Source organism: Rhipicephalus sanguineus, chromosome 4 (assembly GCF_013339695.2).
Source record: "Rhipicephalus sanguineus isolate Rsan-2018 chromosome 4, BIME_Rsan_1.4, whole genome shotgun sequence".
NCBI lineage: Eukaryota > Metazoa > Arthropoda > Arachnida > Ixodida > Ixodidae > Rhipicephalus > Rhipicephalus sanguineus.
Window position 1 is genome coordinate 86,061,847 of NC_051179.1, and position 20,016 is coordinate 86,081,862.

The window sequence follows — 20,016 nt, forward strand, 5'->3', positions numbered from 1 at the left end:
ACCTTATTTTTAGGTCTGGCGGTCCCATGCCGCCAATTTCCCACAGGGTGGGTGCCCTCCCAAGCGACTTTGAACTTCGTTCTGCCGAGCACCAGGCCGGAAGTGCGCTTGTCCCTATTTTACCGGTAGGTACCCGGCGGCAGCAATTCTCTGCCTCCCACAGCAGAGGCGGATGCTCAACTATTTCACCAAAGCTGTGGTGGGTTAAGGTGCGCCCAGGGGTCTTTGCAGAACCTTATGGGGCCACCTTTCGAGATGAGTACCCATTAACAACCGAGCGCCAGGTAGGTGTACTCCTCTACCCCTTTAGAAAAACCGGTGGGTTCCCGGTCGGCACTGGGAATCGAACCCGGTACCTCCCGCATTGGAAGCGGACGCTCAGCCATGAAGCCACCGCAGCGGTGGCTACATGGTTGAGCGTCCGCTTCCAATGCGGGAGGTACCCATTACATAATGTGCCCTTAGAAAGTGTATAAAATTGAGTCCGAAGTTCTTGTCTAGCAGTGTGTTCTTCCTTATATCGAATTTTGTGAGCACCGCCTCTTTGCCAAGCTTTCGTGCAGCTCGTGCGGCATTGCGTCCCTGGCTTCGAACGAGAAGAAGAAAAGAAGCGGCAGCGTGGCAGCGGCTGGCGGTTTGGAGCGAGCACTGGGCTTCACAAAAATCCGAAGCGGAAACAAGTCAAGCGACAGTGAGTAAACGATTATTCGAGTTCATGAATATATACCATACAAAACCGGCATTTGTTGGCGCAGTGGTGAACGTCAAATCCGTTGTCATTACAAAATGACACGCGACACGAGTGCAGCTCGGTCAGCCGTTGATGGAAGAACGGTAAATCGTCGTGAATATAAAAGAACAAAGTTTTGGCGGTTCATAACCGGTGCGTCATCATCGTTTCAGCATGCACCACACACATCGGTATAACCGCAAAAACGTGCAACAGGATTTCTTTTCCGGATTGGCGGCAAGTATACATAGCTACAATGAGAGAAGCCCATGATTGCGACACGGGCTCCCTTGGAGAAACTAACTATATCGTCGGCTTTCTTGTGCTCCAAGAAGAACTGGGTGGTGCGACAGGGTCAGCTCATAATTTCCCTGGGGCGGCCTTCTCACCTGCGTGGTTATCTATTCACGCGCGCCCTTTTAAATGCGAGCCAGTTAGCACGATTTCAACTTGCGCGCTTATTTAAGTCCAAAACCACGACTGACAACCACATAATTAGTGATCGGACATGTTCTTCCGGATTATCACTCGCGAAACCACTTATACATTGTGGTTTATGTGCGTTTAATTTGTCCGTTACTGCACATACGCTTGCCGAACGCGAAACGCTTATGACATCAAAATGGGCCCTATCTAGCTCAGGCTGGCCCAGTAGCTACGTAAATACAGTGATCCGTTTGACGTAAGCTCACGTAGAGGGACCACATTATAAATGCTATTTACGTCGCTGCTGTCAACCCACGCACTCAAGTCTCATAAATGCAGCATTTTAATTTTAGGGCAACACTCTGGTTTCCCTTAAACATCGCTCGTCATTGTTTCCCTAAAACATTACCCATCATTGTTTGCGTCAGTCCAAACACTGATGGGTGACTGGCTGGCAGCCTTTCTAATATCGCTTTGTGTTTGACGGCATAGCAAAATTAAAACAAAAAGCGCCAAAAAGCGCCAGGCCTGCGCGGAAAGCGCAGCACAGTCACAACGAAAGCTGGAAGAGCGGCATTTCTTGAGCCCGTTATAAGCTCTCTTGTGGCTACTAATAAAAGTACACTAGCAAAATACCCACTACGGTATTATGATACGAGCATCGCACCAGTTCTCGCCGCTTTGCGACATCGCGCGAGGTCTGCTTTATTTCGGTTGTATACCGTTTGCAGATGGGAATCCCAGGATTCTTTTCGTGGATCAGCAAAAAATACCCGTCCATTGTCGCCCGCTGCGTCGAGGAGAAGGTAAACATTTTTATTGATAGTTTTCGTTTCGCTTTCTCAATACAAGCAGCATATTATGCGAACATCCTTCTGAGAACGGATACGTTAAAGGGACCCTGAAACGGATATTGAAATCTTGCCAGCGTTTAGGCTACAGCATCATCAAATCATTCGCACCAGGAATTAAGCGAGGCACCGGCCGTGTACTTTAAAAGTATTGTAATAAATCAAACAGTTGACGCAGAGACCTTAACTTCGGTCTGAAAATGATTCTTGGGACCTGCTTTACCAGCCCAATGCGTTCATACAAAATTGTCAAAACTGCTTTAGGGTCCCTTTAAAAAAACACCTGCTTGCCTTTAAACGAAAGAAAGGGAATGGATCAAGAGATTGTGTTCTTTCTTAGGCACAACGTGATGAAATTAACAGACAATAAAGCCAAGGAAGGTGGATGGGACGTTACTTGTAGTCTTTTAATGTAGTGTAGCTTTTATATCTTCACTTAACTGTATACTGTAGCCTTTATATTTTCACTATACACGGCGCATAGGGCACAGCCTAGTTATGATCCTCCCGCCGTAGGCCGCAGTCCGGCGAGGCTAAGGTGGTTACTTTGTCATTAGTGGCGTCGGCCGATGACAAATCCGCCAAGCATGACACGTATCACGAAGATAAGAAGATGAGTACGGCATGATAAGAAGATGAGTACGGCATGACATTGATGGAGGATGACAACGACCGTAGAAAAATGTGAAGTAGGTCAAACTGCGGCATGATGGCTTGGTCGAGAACAGTGGCTGGGAACATAGGGCGGCGGGAAGGAGATGCTTGTGAGGCCTAGCGAGAAACTAACTTGTCAGAAGGACCGACTCGTTTGGGTGGACTGCTGTGTGGCAACAGTTATCAGTTCAAAACGTTGGCATCCATTGCACGTGTAGGCACGTTCAAACGAATTTTACAATCTCGCTCCTTAACCATTAAAGTCACGCATGACGTATACTTGCTTTGTTTCACCGATTTCCAGCCAACCATTGTTGATGGTGAGGTGGTTCCCGTGGACACAACCAAGCTGAACCCGAATTATGTAGAGTTCGACTGCCTGTATGTTGACATGAACAGCATCGTCCACATGTGCTCGCATCCAGAGAAAAGGCAAGTCACAGCACTGGAAGAGGTTATGCTGTTGCCACTGAATGTATAACTTCCTAAGTGCAAACATTTAGCGCGTAGTCAATTGCGATTTCGCTATGCATATGTGCGTAAAACACTGAACTGCTTTAGTGAGGCAAACGACGGACCGATTTGAAGGAAATTTATTCTGTTTAAGGAAACAAACTTGACAGTCTATGAAGGAGATTCTCAATATGGGAATTCGGTACAAAAAATTGAAGAAATGTGGTTTCGTTACTTACGGCGCCATCAAGTATTGCACGGCATTCTACTGGCAACTATCTCTTGTATGTTCAACGAATGAACTCGGAGAAAAGCTGATATCGCTTTATTCACTAGTTCTAACCATTTATTCTTCATCAAAATTGCCCTTTTGCTGTTTGACGTTCAGTTTGTATGAGTAGAAAACAAGCGACTCGTATTGATTTGTATGTTTTTTTTCCCGCAACTCTTCATACCACCACCTTCACATGTTACCCACGTGAACTGCGCGTCAAATTACAAATAGCGGTGCTCCTTTTAGCACTTATGGACTTGTTGCATCGTGTAGCCTATTGTGTAAGCGCTGACGACTCGTTTTCCTAAAAATGTTTTCTTGAATCAGTGGCGAATATTAACGGCATGAGTGCGCTTCGCGTCACTCGTAGGAAATCCGGTCGTCGAACTCACTTCGCTGATAAACGTAAAATAGAATAATTTTAGTGCCGCAAAGACCTTTTAGACTCCTGTATACTCGAAATGAAATTGTTCAGGCACCTCAATTTACGACGTCAATTTGAAATAGCGAAAAATGGATGCTTTGTCGAAGGAGTACTGGGAGGTATGGAACTATGAATACACTTCAGCGAAACGATGGAATACTTGAGCTTGCTCATTGATTGGACACTGTCCAGAATTAACTTAGTTATGTTGGTTTCCCTTATTTTTTTTCTGTTCGGTAGGCCGGCTCCGAAAAACAACGACGACAGGCTCAAAGCGATGTTCGAGTACCTCGACCGCATCTTCGCCATCGTTCGGCCCAGGAAACTTGTCTACATTGCCGTGGACGGTGTGGTAAGACTGCACACTGCAACTGCCGGCCTAATCGTCGCATCAGTGACATGTGATATTCCGCAAGCTCTTCGTTAACAATACCGTTTCTACGCAGGCACCAAGGGCAAAGATGAACCAGCAGCGCTCCCGTCGCTTCAAGGGCGCCAAGGATTCAGAACAGTCCGCCCAGCAGATGGCGCAGCTCCGTGCAAAACTCGTGGAGCGAGGCGCTCGCCTGCCGCCCGAGCGTGAACCCTTCGACAGCAACTGCATCACGCCAGTGAGCACGCCCCCTCTCAGTTCGCCAGCATGCAGAATTGTAAAGCGCGTTATCAGTTAAAACTAGATGCGTGGCCTTTGATGAATAAGCAGACGGCCCTCCAGAGGATGAGGCCGGTGCTGCATGGTACATGTGTACTTTTCTATATAAACCACAGCAGTGAATTCGCAGCTAGTAGATAACAGGGAAACTTTAAATATGGCGGCTCCCAAAGCTGGTTGTGTCCAATAAGATCGAACACGAGGTCCCAGTCACCATTCCCGATTTTGATGAAATTTGCTGTAGGCCTAGTCATTAGACGCAGAACAATGATTTCCGAGTTAGTTTTGCGAGAAAAGATTTTGTTCTCCTGAAAAAAAAATATGTAAATTCTGGCCACAAAAAGCAGTCTCTGCCAATTTCGCGATTTCTCAATTTTGAGTGCACCTAAGGAAAAATGGTGCACTTCTTTGTCGCAATATTTATTCCCCTCAAAGAACATGAGTTTATGAGTTTATTATTTTTCTTGCTTGTCGAAGCACTTTTGACGAAAAAAATCACAAACATGGCAAATCGCAAAAAATACCTGTATTTCTGGAATTTATTGCGGCAAACAGCTTAAAGTGAGGACAATAAAAATAGGTACTTATTAACTTTGATATTTACGCTCTCTTGTAAAATAATTTCTCTGGTTTTATCGCGCTCCGTTTCACTCGATAATTGGGCTGAAACGTGTTTTACAAAAAAAAAAAAAAACGCCGAAGTTTGAAAATACTTGTCTCAAAAAGAAGGAAAGAAGATAACTTTTAAAGGCTCGTTTTTTCTTTGATAGACACAATATTAATGAGAACTAACAGACAATAATGCCAAGGAAAGTATACGAGATGTTATTCGTAATAATTGGAATATAAATGTGAAGAAAGTAAAGTAAAGAAAGGAACTACGGGGGGATGACCGCGGCCGTAGCTCAGTGGTAGAGCATCGAACGCGTTATTCGAAGGTCGCAGGTTCGGTCCCTGCCGGCGGCAAGTTATCTTTTCGTCCACTTTGCTTTCTTCACATTTATATTCCAATTATTACGAATAACATCTCCTATACTTTCCTTGGCATTATTGCCTGTTAGTTCGCATTAATATTTTCTCAAAAAGGCCATTTCTAATTTTTTTTAAAAATCCCTCTGATTGAAGTGAAGGACGTCATCTACCATTCTGCATTTAAAAAAAGTGGAATAATTAGGTTGCTAACACGTTATAATGCGTCAAATGTGACCAAGTCAGCCTAGCGGTCGCGCCGTTCATTAGGTGCTGAAAATCGGATATTAGTTCAAAATAATTGTACGCAACATAATCACAAAGCAGCAGCTCCACACCAAAAATCCGCAGCCAGGTGTCATGTTTCAGCAAGCTTTGTCTTGCGATCAGCCGCTTGACAAACCCGCAGCAGCGGCCACTCGATGCTGCTAGCGCTCACATTATGTAAGTACCGCTTCAACTGCGGATGAGCTCCGCTTGCGCGCCAAACTACGCTCAGAGGACGAACGAGAAAAGGAATGCATCACTGTGAAAGTTAAAGGCTGTTAAGTGCCAACAAAAGCCATATTATACAACGAAAACTCTGCCTGCAATTTCGCAGTGAGCGCCTTCAATACAGCAAGCATGTATTTTCTTTTTCCGTTCTGTTATGCCCGCAGCCGCAAAATATCGTGATAAACCTCGCAAAATATTGTGAAAAGGACCTGTGTTGTTTTCTCCTTTCTGTCCGTGTTTAACCCGTTGCGCTGTCAATTATTTTACGATGAACAGGGTAATGGCCATGCCAGTTTTTGACGATAATGGCGACCGATGTTGCATTCCGAGGATTGTTTGCTTTCTATACCTTTACCCCCCGGAAAGCCGGGGACCAAAGGCATGCCGTTGTGAGAAGCACGACATCGCTTCGTTTTGATTCTTGCATCAGTTGCGAAGCTGGTTTTCTTTCGGACTCGAGCAACGAAGGGTGGGGGTAGGTCTGTGGTTGAATTTGTCGTCCCCTTAATCCTCTGCGACACGGCGTCCTCGTTTGGGTACGCGAACTTCGGAGGTGCGTCCCACGCCGCGTGTTTCTTCAAATGGCCTGAAACTCAGTGTGCGCATTCGTGCACGCTTCCTAATTGGACAACTAGTGGTCATTTAACTTCATTGCCCTGCGTATTGCTGCAGAGGATCACTTTGCTGGAGACACTATCATGTTAGACGATCGTCCGACGTGCCGCGTTCCAGGACCAACATCGAGTGTCTTTTTTCTCCGCTCGAAACGAATACAACCAAAAAAGCAAGTGTGCATGCTTTTCGGGCCTAATAGTTGATTCTTATTATGCAAGTATTGAAGTTGACTGATGGCAGAATAATTAAATAATTAGTTACACGCTTTTTAACATTAATTACTGAAACTCACACAAAACAACACATTCCTTCGTTTTCTTCATTGGAATGTAATAGTGAACGTCTTGAAACCATGCCATCGAATTTGACGCATTTGAATACAGTGCATCATAATTCGTCTCTGATGGGGTTAAGGAGAACTTTTATCACGCCTATGCACAGATAGCGTATATTACAGCAATCACAAAGCTGTGACTACAACTACGAAATCATGAAAATACTTGTACCCTTGTATAACCCTGTGTGATGTTCCAAAGCTTCTTCCAGTCAACTACCTTAATAATAATCTGGGGCTTAACGTCCCAAAACCACGATATTATTATGAGAGACGCCGTAGTGGAGGGCTCTGGAAATTTCGACCACCTGGGGTTCCTTAACATTCCTTAACCTAAATCTAAGTGCACGGGCCTAAAACATTTTCGTCTCCATCGAAAATACAGCCGCCGCGGCCGGGATTCGATCCCGCGACCTTCCCGTTCAAGTATATCTTCACAGAGTGAAACGGCTCCTTATTTTTCTCGCGTTCTTCTGTTTTGCGTGTGTCGTCCCGTTTCGCGCTTGCAGAAGCTATGCCACTTTTCTTTTTTAAGGGTAGCCATAAACATATTTTTGGGGAACGCAGGGCACGGAATTCATGGAGTTGGTGAACGATTCCCTCCACTTTTACATCCACCACCGGCTCAACTACGATCCTGGCTGGAGGGACATCGAGGTCGTCCTTTCCGACTCCACAGTTCCCGGCGAAGGGGAACACAAAATTATGGATTTTATTCGCGCCCAGCAAGGTTAGTGGGCGCATCGGTTACGACATTGTTCCCGCACTTTCCTTTTATTCAGTATCTTTTTCTTTTCTTCTTTGTTCTGGCACACCGTGCAGAACATTGCGTCAATGTCTCCGTCTTCGGGCGAAGCATGTATCGCGTTCGCGTTTAGATTTCGTACGGAGGTTGTAGTCTCATTGCCAAAAGATCTTTCGCAGCGCTAAACTATCGGCTCTCGCACGGGTCGACACTCTATAGTGTGCAGCCTGTCGCCTCTTTCGATTTCTTTCGCAGCCAGCGAGAAACATGATGCCCAGACAAGGCACTGCCTCTATGGTCCAGATGGTAGGTACCGAATATTCTGATTCTGTGTGACTCTGAAAAAAAAATTAATGACTGAGATTAGTCAGTTACCCTCTATAACGAACGACATAAATCAATTATTGTTTCTATCCAGAACCATAGAGGGTTCAGTTACGTTTGTTGGACGGGCCTTCGTGAGGTTTTGGAGACAAGTGGAAAGTACATGGATGATTTTTACATCAGCTTTGACACAAAGACACCCACGCAATAAGCAGTCGGGCAATATATCTAAGTGAAGGTTCCGAGGAAACCGACGACGCCATTACGAGGCTTCGTCGTTGTATCGAGGGCCTTGTCTTATTTCCCCATGCATGCCTTCTGAATATTATATTGAGTCCGACGCAGCACTTGGATTACACAACACAGCCAAATTCCAAATATGTCCTATCCGTACGTGCGTGTTCTATATTATCGAAATGGTGCTACCACTTTTCCGGAGCGAGATTGGGAGGTCAACGTACTGCGCCCATAAACAATACTACACCAAAAAAGAACACAAAAGTAATGGAGTGCCACGCGCAGGTCATCTTTCATGCAATATGTTTATTTCATAACATATGGCCAACGCAACGTTGTTTGAAAAGGAGCTCCGAGAAATGGCGTTGTTTCTGCAGTGGAATAGGTGGGCAGGTCTCGCCTGTCAGCTCATTTGCCTCGTATTAATCCAAGAACGGCACGGCGACCGTGGCAGCGCTTTCAAGCAGCCGTATTTGCAGGTCTTCATTTTTTTTCCTGAATGTTTCTCGACAACACGTAGAAAGAGTGAAATGAGCTCGTGTATGCGAGTTGGGATCAGTGACATCTTATTATGTTCATAAGTGATGTTTGAGGGGTGACCGACGTTGTGTTTAAACATTGCTTCTCGGCTCCTTGTGGCTACTGTCGTTGGACTAGCGGTACTTCCAGTACATTTCTTTCACTGAGCGTTGATAGCTATGCCAGATCTAATTTTGAGCTGTACACAACTGATTTTAAACATTTTGTACAAGGTCTCGCTACTTTCCAAGCTTGAAGCAGCTATCGCGTCTTATTTCCGGTTGCACGAAGTATGACAGGCCGCAGCAGGAAGGGAGGACGAAACTTTCGTCCCAAATAGCTCTCAAGAATGTCGGCGCATTGACGACTGCGACTGTTGGGCATTGAGGGACGTTGACAGCGAAGCGAAGTTCTCAAACTAGCGATAATATTCAGCATGGGACAGTTAGCACCCAGATACTACGAATAGCACGTCCACCGGTCGAAACCGTTGGCAAATGAAATTAAGATAACCGCTAAGTTGTGTCTCCTCTTCCAAAGTACGTTTGGCCCATTGAAAAAGTTGCTTCACTCTGATATATATATATATATATATATATATATATATATATATATATATATATATATATATATATATATATATTTTATTTTTTTTTTCAAGCAATGAAGAGATGTAAAGAGAAAATCGAACGCTAGGCTTGGTCCTTGAAATCATATTAACCACATTTCTGCAGTCTTGTTAGATCCACTTTTTTTAGGCTTCTGTTTACAACCACGCAGATGACAGCTAGAAGTCTCCGTATTTTCAAATTAAAAAGAGCATTCACAATGCATAGTTCTCTATTTAGCACTATCAAAAACTATTTGCTTTTGCGCATACTACAATTTTTCTTTTCAGCCGACCTTATCATGCTGGGGCTGCTGACGCATGAGCCCCATTTTACCATCATCAAGGAGGACCCGCGCTACAATCAAGCCAAGTTCTGCAAACTCTGCGAACAACCCAGTAGGCTTCTCTGCTTGCATGCTTGACAATATACCGACATAAAAGTGAGAGCTAAATAATTTCAACAAGCTATCGTGACGCAAAGCGTTGGTGTTCTCGGATGTGTGTCTACATATATACTGTCAGGGTTGCCGATGGTGGCTACTTTTCGCCAAATTGGCGAATTTGAGAGGCCCGTGTGGCGACCTAAAATTATGAATGGCGACATGGCGAATTGTTGGCGATTTTCGGCTTAGGTCTCCACTGAGTTATGCATCAGTGTCTTCCCAGCGCAGTGTCTTCCCAAGCGCAGTGTCTTCCCAACGAATGAGGGACAACATTCTCTGTATTTTTCTTGGTTTTAGACCCACTAGTGTAGTATGTGCACATTGCGCGTCATTCGGTATGTCCGTCCAGTAAGTCGTATGTCCAATTCTTCAAGACGCAGGAGGTACTTGAACGTCCCCCAGCAACATTCTAGCAAAATGTAACTCAGCGGACTGCCTTTCAAACCGCGAGGGGGCCGTGTTTGACTGTACGTTTATGGCTTCAGGCGCTTTAAGCTTCTCTGAAGTTTCGCTTTTGAAGGGGCTAGACGACAGGTGGGCCGCGTGTTCCGGCCATTTGTTCCGCCAAAGCTCCAACTGTCCTGAATAGATTGGCGACTTATTCACTGTTGCAGTGCCCCCAATTCAGCTCGTAAAGACTGTTTTGTAATAGCGAAGAGAGGCGGATACGCGGCTATTTGTGCAATAAAAAATATTTATAGCGGCATTTTTCACTGTTCTCGATCAGCGTGTGCAATGAAAAGAATTGCTATGTAACATTTGACATTGTATACCTATTCATTATTAACGCATCGGATTGAGGCGTGTAGATATACGTGACTATAGAAAAGGTCGGTGGCGTCCGGTATTATATTAGTTAACACTGAAAAGGTGTAAGACTCACTAATGATCGGTTCCTTTAAGAATTCTCTCGTGTTACCTTCAATGAACCTTTTAATCCTTTTAATTCATATAAGGGTACGTAAAGGTGTCTACAAGCAACGCTTTCACGTTTTTCGCCCAAGGTTTACTACACTTAGGGCTGGGCAAAGATACTTTGAAGTTGTATCGCGATACGATACAAGATACTCAGGCAAGAAGTATTGGAGATACAGATACAAGATACTGCCGCAAAAATTGTATCCGATACGATACTTGGCAATTGTATCTTAAGATACTTCGATACATTCTCAAATTTGTTATTATAGATTCATATAATGCAGCAGCAAACGCCTATGCACGAAAATGTCTGTTTCAAAGTTTCTTAACTGTGACCTATTTTGTTTCACTTGAATGAAATGTCTGTTAGTATCTCAATGGGTTTGCCCTTCTTGCTCAAAGTACATTAGTTTCCTTCCAAAATAACTGATTGGGGTTTGTTTTAGCTTCTTCGCAGGACAATTCTTTGTACACATCACTGAGAGCGGTACTTGCTTTGCACAGCTTGCCGACCATGTAGCAGGTTGCCATATAATCACAATAACTTCATTAAGAAGCCTTTACACGACGGTGCAAATACCGGTGTGGACTTTTACCTTGTCCGTAAAAGACAGCTTGCACAATATCGTATATCTGGACAGGTGTACAGCAGCAACAACGCTGGTCGCGACATTTTGTTTCTTTTCTTTTTTTTGGGGGGGGGGGGGCGCATGGTGTATACTAGGGGTTTGAGCCATTTCGCTAGCGGCCCGCCCGCACACATGACCGTCTTCGTCTCATTTGTTTTTGTTTTCTAAATAAGTATGTTCATGAGCTGCACAGACATGACTGGTCTCAAACATTCCTTTCGTGAGGAACATGTGGTCACCATGTTCTAAAACATACCCGTGGAACAAAAACTCTATATTTCAGAATCTGCGTCCAGATATTAGTCATTCTGTACATCGCTATCGATGTTCCTCGAATCCTGACTCCAAACCTCCTTCAGAAATGACGTATGTGAAATATGGGAAAGGCTTCCTTTCAAACGTCATTTTGTTCAAACTTTCTCCCACCATCTTCACTGTCGCGGCCCTCGCAACTAAATTTTTGAGACCCCTGGTGTATACGTAGATGACGTAAAACTGCAATGAATTGTCATATTCTACTAATGTGCTGGCGTAAAGGATTCTTTGTTGAGATACTCACTAACGTGGAATCTTTTTAACGATTATTCTTGAACGAGAGAACATGTGCAACACAGGAACGCCGCTATTCGCGCTATTGCCACTTAGAGCTCCCATTACGTGGCGACTATTAATGCGAAAAATATTTAAGAAAGCCTGAAACAGGAAAACAAATATGGGTAAAATAGAGAGGTGGTTGTGTATCAAACGTTCACACTGAATGAGTACAGAAACACAATACAGACGGCGCCCTTAATAGCTATGAGTAACTTACCAGTTGAGACAATAAAAAATTCAGTGCCTATGGAAAATTGCCTGAAACGGCTCGTTAGGACGCTCATGAGCAAAACAGAGCATTTAGCAAAACAAAGTTTTTTTGAATCCCCTTCCTAACATCGTTAAGATGGCTCCTAATGATTTCCATTATTATAATGCAAACTCAATTTCGCTATTTTCCTAAGCGGTAAGCAGAACGTTTTGTACTGTTTACTCAAGGTACGCCCGTATAATTATATATTTGTTTTCAAAATCGCCTAGGCAACGTGTAAATGTGTAAACAGTAGTGGAAATGAAGTAGACATAAGAATAAAGCAGAGGTCTTATTTTGGGAGCACGTTGCAAAAGACATACTGCAGTGACCAGACCGGAAAAACAGTGCAGAGGCTTGGGTAATGTAAGGGATGTAAAATGACCAGCTAAGAAAGCACTTGTGCTAATAACCAACTTAGGATTTCATAAATTCTTTAAATAAATGTAGCAAGAAGTGAAAAATACGGTACGCCAAGATAGTTTCTGTTAGGTAAACGCTTGCTCTTTTAGATCCAGCATCAGTACCAGTGGTGCTAAAGTTGTTAGATTCTTATTTGCATAAAAGTTAATTCATGGCATGCAAGTCAAACTTACATCCACGAGATCCTTCATATCGCTGATATGTAAAATCCACGCGACGCAAAGGAACCCCATTCTTGCACGCATCACATTTCGTTAGGGAGCAAGACGCAAGAAGGAAGAGAATCTTCAATAACGACACTGTAGCAACATCAGAACTTGCGCGATAGACGCGGCGCAGGACAGTGGCTAAGAGCAAGTGTCGCGTCATTGGCGCAACTAAAGAGAAAAGAAATCGAGCAAACAAAAGGTACGTGGGCTGGGCGTAGACGACCGCGCGCTTGTCTTCCTCATCTTCTGCCCTCATTGGAGTACACTGGCGGAAAAATAAAATTGCATCACTGCACTAAGACTTACTCAGATGGCTTAGTGGCACCAGTACCAGCTTGAGAAGCGGGGCTTGGCTAGCGATTATTGTTTCGCACGGTTGAGTTGCGATAGAAGTATCTTGTATCTTAAGATACACATACATTATCGAATGTATCGGAAATACAGATACAGATACTCGTCTTTCGAGAAGTATCGCGATACAGATACAAGATACCCATAGAGTATCTAAGATAGTATCTAAGATACATGTATCTTCGATACTGCCCAGCACTGACCAGCACTGACTACACTTACCTTTGAAACAAGTAGACAGGGATGGAAGGATATCATGAACGTTTCATTCATTCACCATTGCGCCACCACGCACATCTTGCGGCTAGTCGGAGAAGCAGCACCATGGACTCCCATGGTGAAGCGGGTGATACGACTGGCACTGAGAAACGTCAGTATAATTTAAGGGTCTTGGATGGTACTGTATTCTACGGGGCGATACGTGAGTGGAAATTTTTTATTACTAGGTATGCCGCACATATCTAGAATGGCGACTTTTTTGGCGAAATCTGTAAAAAAATTGGCGACTTTTGGCGACTTTTTGTTCGTCGTTTGGCGACATTTACTCGAAAGTCAGTGGCAAGAGTATATATGCTACACAATTCTCAACACTGAAACTGAGAGAATGTGACAGCAAGGACATATGCGGTGCTATTGACCTGTCCGTATTATACGCTCGACTTGCTGACCAGAAGGTCGCGAGATCGAATCCCGGCCGCGGCGGCCGCATTTCGATATATGCGAAATGCTAGAGGCCCGCGTACTTAGATTTAGGTGCACGTTAAAGAACCCCCGGTGGTCGAAATTTCTGGAGCCCTTCAATTCCGAAGACAGTTGGAAATAGCATAACGGTTTGATATATTTGTAAGCTTTCTTGAGGGATCGTAAGCAAAGCGAGATCCTAGTAACTTCAGCTTCAGCCCACCCGGCAGTCGTGTGCGCCTTTTCTTAAATCCATTGGACGGTCGGGCCACACCATTTGTAAGATACGCGAGCATTTCTCGGGACGCTGCGATACGCTTTTCCACGCATGCGCCGCGGTGGATTAAAGGTCGCCCGCGTCTTCACCTGCTCCGAGCAAGCACATCTGTTCTGCATCGGCTGGCTCTCATTGCCACCTACCTGGCACAATGACACTGAGTCCGCGTGCTGTTACCGCATATAGCGGCCGCCTGAATCTTTAGGAGTATACATTGGCCGAACTACTTCATGCGTGCGAAAGACCGATGCATCTTTAGACCCGCTTCGTTCTCTGGTAACAGGCACGGCGGTTCGTGTGCCTTAGGTTCGATTGCTGCATTTAGGTCTTTAACCATTGCTAGTTAATAATAATATCTCGGGTTTAACGTCCCAAAACCACGATATAGTTGAGAGACGCCGTAGTGGAGGGCTCCGGAAATTTCGAGCACCTGGGGTTCTTTAACGTGCACCTAAATCTAAGTACACGGGCCTCAAACTAACCAATGCTAGTTACCAAACATCCTACTGTAAGTAAGAAACAACTCGTACGGAACTCATTATGCTGTAAAGCCATTTTGCAGCCTTCGTTTCATGGTGTATCGTCAAACTTTACCTCCATTAATCATGATGTTTCCAATAAAGTCTCAGTTGACAGTTAACGTATGTATTTTAGGATTTATATGCTGCTAACGCCTTTGTACAGACCACGAGAAGGAGCAATGCCGAGGCCTTCCCGACGACGACGGGGAGTTGGTGAGTCATTTTCCTCATTCGGCGTGCTAATTTCTCAAAACTTCGCCGTTTTCTCAAATACTGAGTCAAACGGACACCGGTAACAGCGTGTCAACGTGGATTGTTCGATGACGCTTATATGGTATATATTACAACGAACTCCGTGCGGCCTCACACCTCGAATCCTGTTCATAATTCACGAAAGACTGCTTTTAAAATTTCTGGGAGACTTTCTTCGGTAGACCGCACCATTTCACAATTCCTGCTAAAGCAATGAAAAGCATGACCTGGCTTGAGCGGAACACGTGGAAGATTCGCAGCGTAAGCTGCGAAAGGAGCCTCGTAGGAGGCCGCAGTAAATTCTCTGGGGAGGCTTACTGCGAGAATGAAGCATTGAAAGGAGTGATTTAATCAGCACACATTTGTCAAAATATACCTATATAGTCGTGTGTACTTTGTGGTCTTGGAGAGATATGCAGTGTGACTCTGCCGGAAGCACGAAGCCGAAAAAAGATCACGGCAAAACCATCACAAACAAGGCTGATAGCACTATCTGGCTTCGTATTGCGGATATACTCGTAAAGGAGCTCCCGCAACGCAAACAGCTTGCTTGTGTTGTTTTTCATTTAAGCAATGTAGCGGTGCAAAATCTATCATCACGTACGACATTTTGTAGTACGTTGCACGCGTTGTATATATTTCATTATTGGTGCGGTAAGTTGAAGAAATGCTGTAGCCGCTGCCCATGTAACACGCTTGACTCAATCACATCAGCCCTTGCGAGCGTCACGTGTATCGAGAAGTGGGCAAAGCAATGTAAAGAGTGTAGTTTAGCAATCTGAGGAGATAGCTCGTCTCTTTCTCAAGTCTCTCGATTCTCTCGAAATGCAGGTGTCTGCACCCGAAGTGTCATTCATTTTTGTCCGCGTCAACGTCCTTTGGGACCTGCTGGCACGTGAACTTCGCGTGAAGGACCTTCCCTTTACCTTCGTCGAGGAGGTGCGTGTCTTTGGGAATATAAGAGTATATCTTTTTGTTTTCTTTACGGCGTCGCAGTTTCCCGCTCTTCCAGCACAGGTATGGGCTGAATGCGATTTGGCATATTCTGAATTCAGGAATTGAGAAATTGCCATGTTCACGAACTCCCAGAACACGAATATCAATAGTTCAGTGTCGTGCGTCCACGTTGGGACACCTTCCAGGACGTGCACAACATGCTTATTGACCGACAGATAAAAAGCTCACGGGGTCCCTTATGCGTTCGTGTGAGACGATTCGAAGTCGAAAGCCATTCTCTTCTTTTATTGCGATAGAAATCATATGGACAGTCTCGGCTGATTTTTGCCGTCGTAGTCGCCGCCGTCATGCTGCGTATAAGTATATATATATATATATATATATATATATATATATATATATATATATATATATATATATATATATATATATATATATATATATATATATATATATATATTGTAGTGATAAATACGGTTACCATAGAGAACGATGAAGAAGACGGTTGTTGTGGTTGGTGCTCGTGCTGGCTCCGTTTCGGGGAACTGACTGCTGTCCCGTCGCTGTCTCGCCTCTAAGACGCTCACCGTACCTGAACTATTAAACGCATACTATCAATTGGTGGAGCGTGCTGGGTTCTTCACCCTGGAACTTCGTTCTCGGACTCTACCTCCCGCCTCGTCGATTCCTGACGACATGGCCCAGCAAGCTGCTACCCCAACCCCATCTCTTACCTGTTCCGGCATGCCAAGACAGCGCGATCCGGTGATTTTCAACGCCTCCGACGAGCAAGACGCCGAAGACTGGCTATCTTCATACGAAATAGTAAGCGCGCACAATAAGTGGGATGAAGCCGATAAACTTGGCTACCTTCACTTCTATCTCGCGGGTGTGGCACAGCTGTGGTTTAACAATCACCAAGCTGACATTCCTACCTGGTCGTCCTTTAAGACACGCTTCGCGGAAGTATTCGGCCGACCCGCTGTTCGCAAGCTCCGCGCCGAACAGCGCTTGCGCGGCCGCGCGCAGCGTTCTGGTGAGACCTTCACGTCTTATATCGAGGATGTTGTGGACCTCTGCCGTCGTGTCAATCCAGACATGTCTGATACTGACAAAATCCGGCACATTATGAAAGGTATTGAAGACGACGCCTTCCACATGCTCGTTGCCAAAAACCCCCAAACTGTCGCAGAGGTGACTCAGTACTGTCAGAGCTACGACGAGCTGCGGAGACAGCGCATTTCTACGCGACAGCCGAGCTTCGACACGGCCGCAACGTCTGCATTAACCGTTGGCGCTGTTTCTACCGACCAGACCACGTTCATGCAACAGATACAGCAGTTCGTCCGCGAAGAAGTGGCGCGACAACTGTCTCTTGTGCCTTACGTTCCGGCCAGTGCGCATACGCTGACCCCGACGCTCAGACAAGCGATAGAGGAGCAAGCCTCTGACGCTCTCCCTTCCACCTACCATCCTTCGCCTATCTCCGCACCTCTGACTTACGCTGAGGTCGCCAGACGACCATCGCTGTCGCTACCACTCGTCACGGACCCTGCTCGACAGGCTAATGCCTTCTACGCAGCAAGTCCGCCTGTACGCCCGGACCCGCCCCCTTTTCGCCGTCCCGCACCACCGTCCTCCAATCCTTGGCGCACACCCGACAACAGGCCGATCTGCTACTCCTGCCGTCTCCCTGGCCATGTCGCCCGTTTCTGTCGTCGTCGTGATTTCCGCCAAGGTGCTGGCGAAGAAGGGTACGGCTACTATCGTACAGAGCCACCTCAGTCGAGTTCCTTCCACCCCACGTCGGACACGTCATCGTCAAGTCGTCGCGGCTTCGACAGGCATCGGTCACCCTCACCACGGCGCCGTTCCATTTCGCCTATGGTTCGTCGCCCGCCACCCGTCCCAGCGGAAAACTAACCGTCGCAGTTCCCGAGGCAAGAGCTGCGCTCACATCGAAAACTTCAAGGCCTCGATTTCTACTCGCCAACGAAATAACTGTGTATATTGATGGTGTAGCTGTGCAAGCGCTCGTTGATACTGGTGCTGCTGTGTCTGTGCTGAGTGGTGAACTGTGCCGCAAGTTAAAGAAGATTACGATTCCGCTTTCCGACGTCTCTCTCCGTACGGCAACTTCGCACCACATCCAGCCTTCTATGGCGTGCACAGCTCGGCTAGTCATACAGAACGTTTTGTATGCAGTTGAATTTGTCGTATTTTCACCATGTTCGCATGACATCATCTTGGGCTGGGACTTCCTTTCCGCTCATCATGCCGTCGTTGACTGTGCGCGTGCCGAACTAGAGTTGTCAACGATGTGTGAACTGCCGCTGTGTCAAACGCCGATGTATGACGGGCCCTCTGACCAGGCATTATCTTCTCGAGTCGTCGTCGCTGCGGACACTCACATTCCTCCTCTGTCCTCTGTTCTTGTGCCACTCTCTTGCGACGGCGCGTCCTCTGTCACTGCCCTGTTTACACCCTCCGAAGCATTTGGCTCTCGCAAGAGCTTCCTTCTCCCATTCGCAGTTGTCACTATAGAAAACTCTTGCGGCGCCATCTATATCACGAACCCGTTTTCTTCCCCAGCCACCTTGTTCCACGGCGAACTAATAGGTCACCTTGAGGAAATAGTCTCTGTTTACTCCAGTCACCTGCCTGATGGCTCGACAACTCCCCACGTCAACAGCATTACCTCTGATACCACTACCACTTCATCTCTCGAGGCATTCCTTCCATCGATTGATTCCGAACTCCCCCCTGCTCAGCGTACGCAACTCTTGGCGCTACTTGATCGCTTCAAGACGTCATTCGACCATAACCAACGTTCTTTGGGCCGCCCGTCTGCCATCGTTCACCGCATTGACACCGGCACCCACGCACCTTTGCGCCAGCATCCGTATCGAGTCTCTCACGCTGAACGCCGGGTCATCGACGAGCAGGTGAGCGACATGCTTCAACGTGGCGTAATTCAACCTTCACACAGCCCTTGGGCCTCCCCGGTTGTGCTGGTGAAAAAAAGGACGGCAGCATCAGATTCTGCGTTGATTATAGGCGTCTTAATAAGATCACGCGAAAAGATGTTTACCCGCTGCCCAGAATTGACGACGCTCTCGATTGCCTGCAAGGAGCAGAGTTCTTTTCTTCTTTAGACCTTCGATCGGGCTACTGGCAGGTTCCTATGAATGAAGCCGACCGCCCCAAGACTGCGTTTGTAACTCCCGACGGACTGTACGAGTTCAACGTGATGCCGTTTGGCCTCTGTAATGCGCCTGCCACCTTCGAACGTCTGATGGACAACATCCTAAGAGGCCTAAAATGGAACACGTGCCTGTGCTATCTGGATGACATCGTCGTTTTCTCGAAGGACTTCGACTCCCACCTCACTCGCCTCGCAAGCGTCCTCACTTGCCTTGCGGACGCGGGACTGCAGCTGAACTTGAAGAAGTGCAATTTCGCCGCACGCCAGCTTACCATCTTAGGGCACGTTGTCAGCAAGGACGGTGTCCGTCCCGATCCTGCCAAGCTTCGCGCTGTCGCCGACTTTCCCAGGCCGTCTACACTAAAAGAACTCCGTAGCTTCATAGGCCTTTGTTCGTACTTTCGCAGATTTGTGCGCGATTTCGCGACGATAATCGCCCCACTCACACAGCTACTTGCCGACAACCAAGACATTTCGGCGTGGTCTTCAGCTTCCGACAAAGCATTCGCCTCTTTACGCCATCTTCTGACATCCCCACCTATCCTACGCCACTTTGACCCGGATGCTCCAACCGAAATCCACACGGACGCTAGTGGAGTAGGCCTCGGCGCTGTTCTTGCCCAGCGTAAATCTGGCTTCGACGAGTATGTCGTTTCCTACGCCAGTCGCACTCTCACTAAAGCAGAAAAGAACTACTCAGTCACGGAAAAAGAATGCCTTGCCATCGTTTGGGCAATCACGAAATTTCGACCTTACGTATATGGCCGCCCATTCGACGTCGTGACTGATCACCACGCTTTGTGCTGGTTATCGTCATTAAAAGACCCATCTGGTCGCCTAGCTCGTTGGGCGCTCCGTCTTCAAGATTATGACATCCGTGTCATCTATCGGTCAGGCCGTAAGCATTCGGATGCCGACGCTCTTTCTCGTTCACCACTTCCCCATGAGTATGGTGTTGCGTCTATTTCGAGCTGCGATTGTTCATCTCTTGAAC

General features: G+C 46.3%; 1 protein-coding gene across 1 annotated transcript in view; it reads left to right on the top strand.

The window, feature by feature from the left end:
- Positions 1-566: 566 nt before the first annotated feature.
- LOC119391375 (5'-3' exoribonuclease 2-like) overlaps positions 567-20,016 on the top strand; it is a 51,666-nt gene continuing 32,216 nt past the window's right edge. The window contains exons 1-10 of the mRNA XM_037659058.1: positions 567-691; positions 1,888-1,962; positions 2,966-3,093; positions 4,053-4,164; positions 4,259-4,423; positions 7,445-7,607; positions 7,878-7,928; positions 9,601-9,708; positions 14,772-14,821; positions 15,692-15,799. Coding sequence (XP_037514986.1) covers positions 1,888-1,962; positions 2,966-3,093; positions 4,053-4,164; positions 4,259-4,423; positions 7,445-7,607; positions 7,878-7,928; positions 9,601-9,708; positions 14,772-14,821; positions 15,692-15,799 — 960 coding nt within the window. The 5' untranslated portion in view covers positions 567-691. The remainder of the gene's footprint in view (positions 692-1,887; positions 1,963-2,965; positions 3,094-4,052; positions 4,165-4,258; positions 4,424-7,444; positions 7,608-7,877; positions 7,929-9,600; positions 9,709-14,771; positions 14,822-15,691; positions 15,800-20,016) is intronic.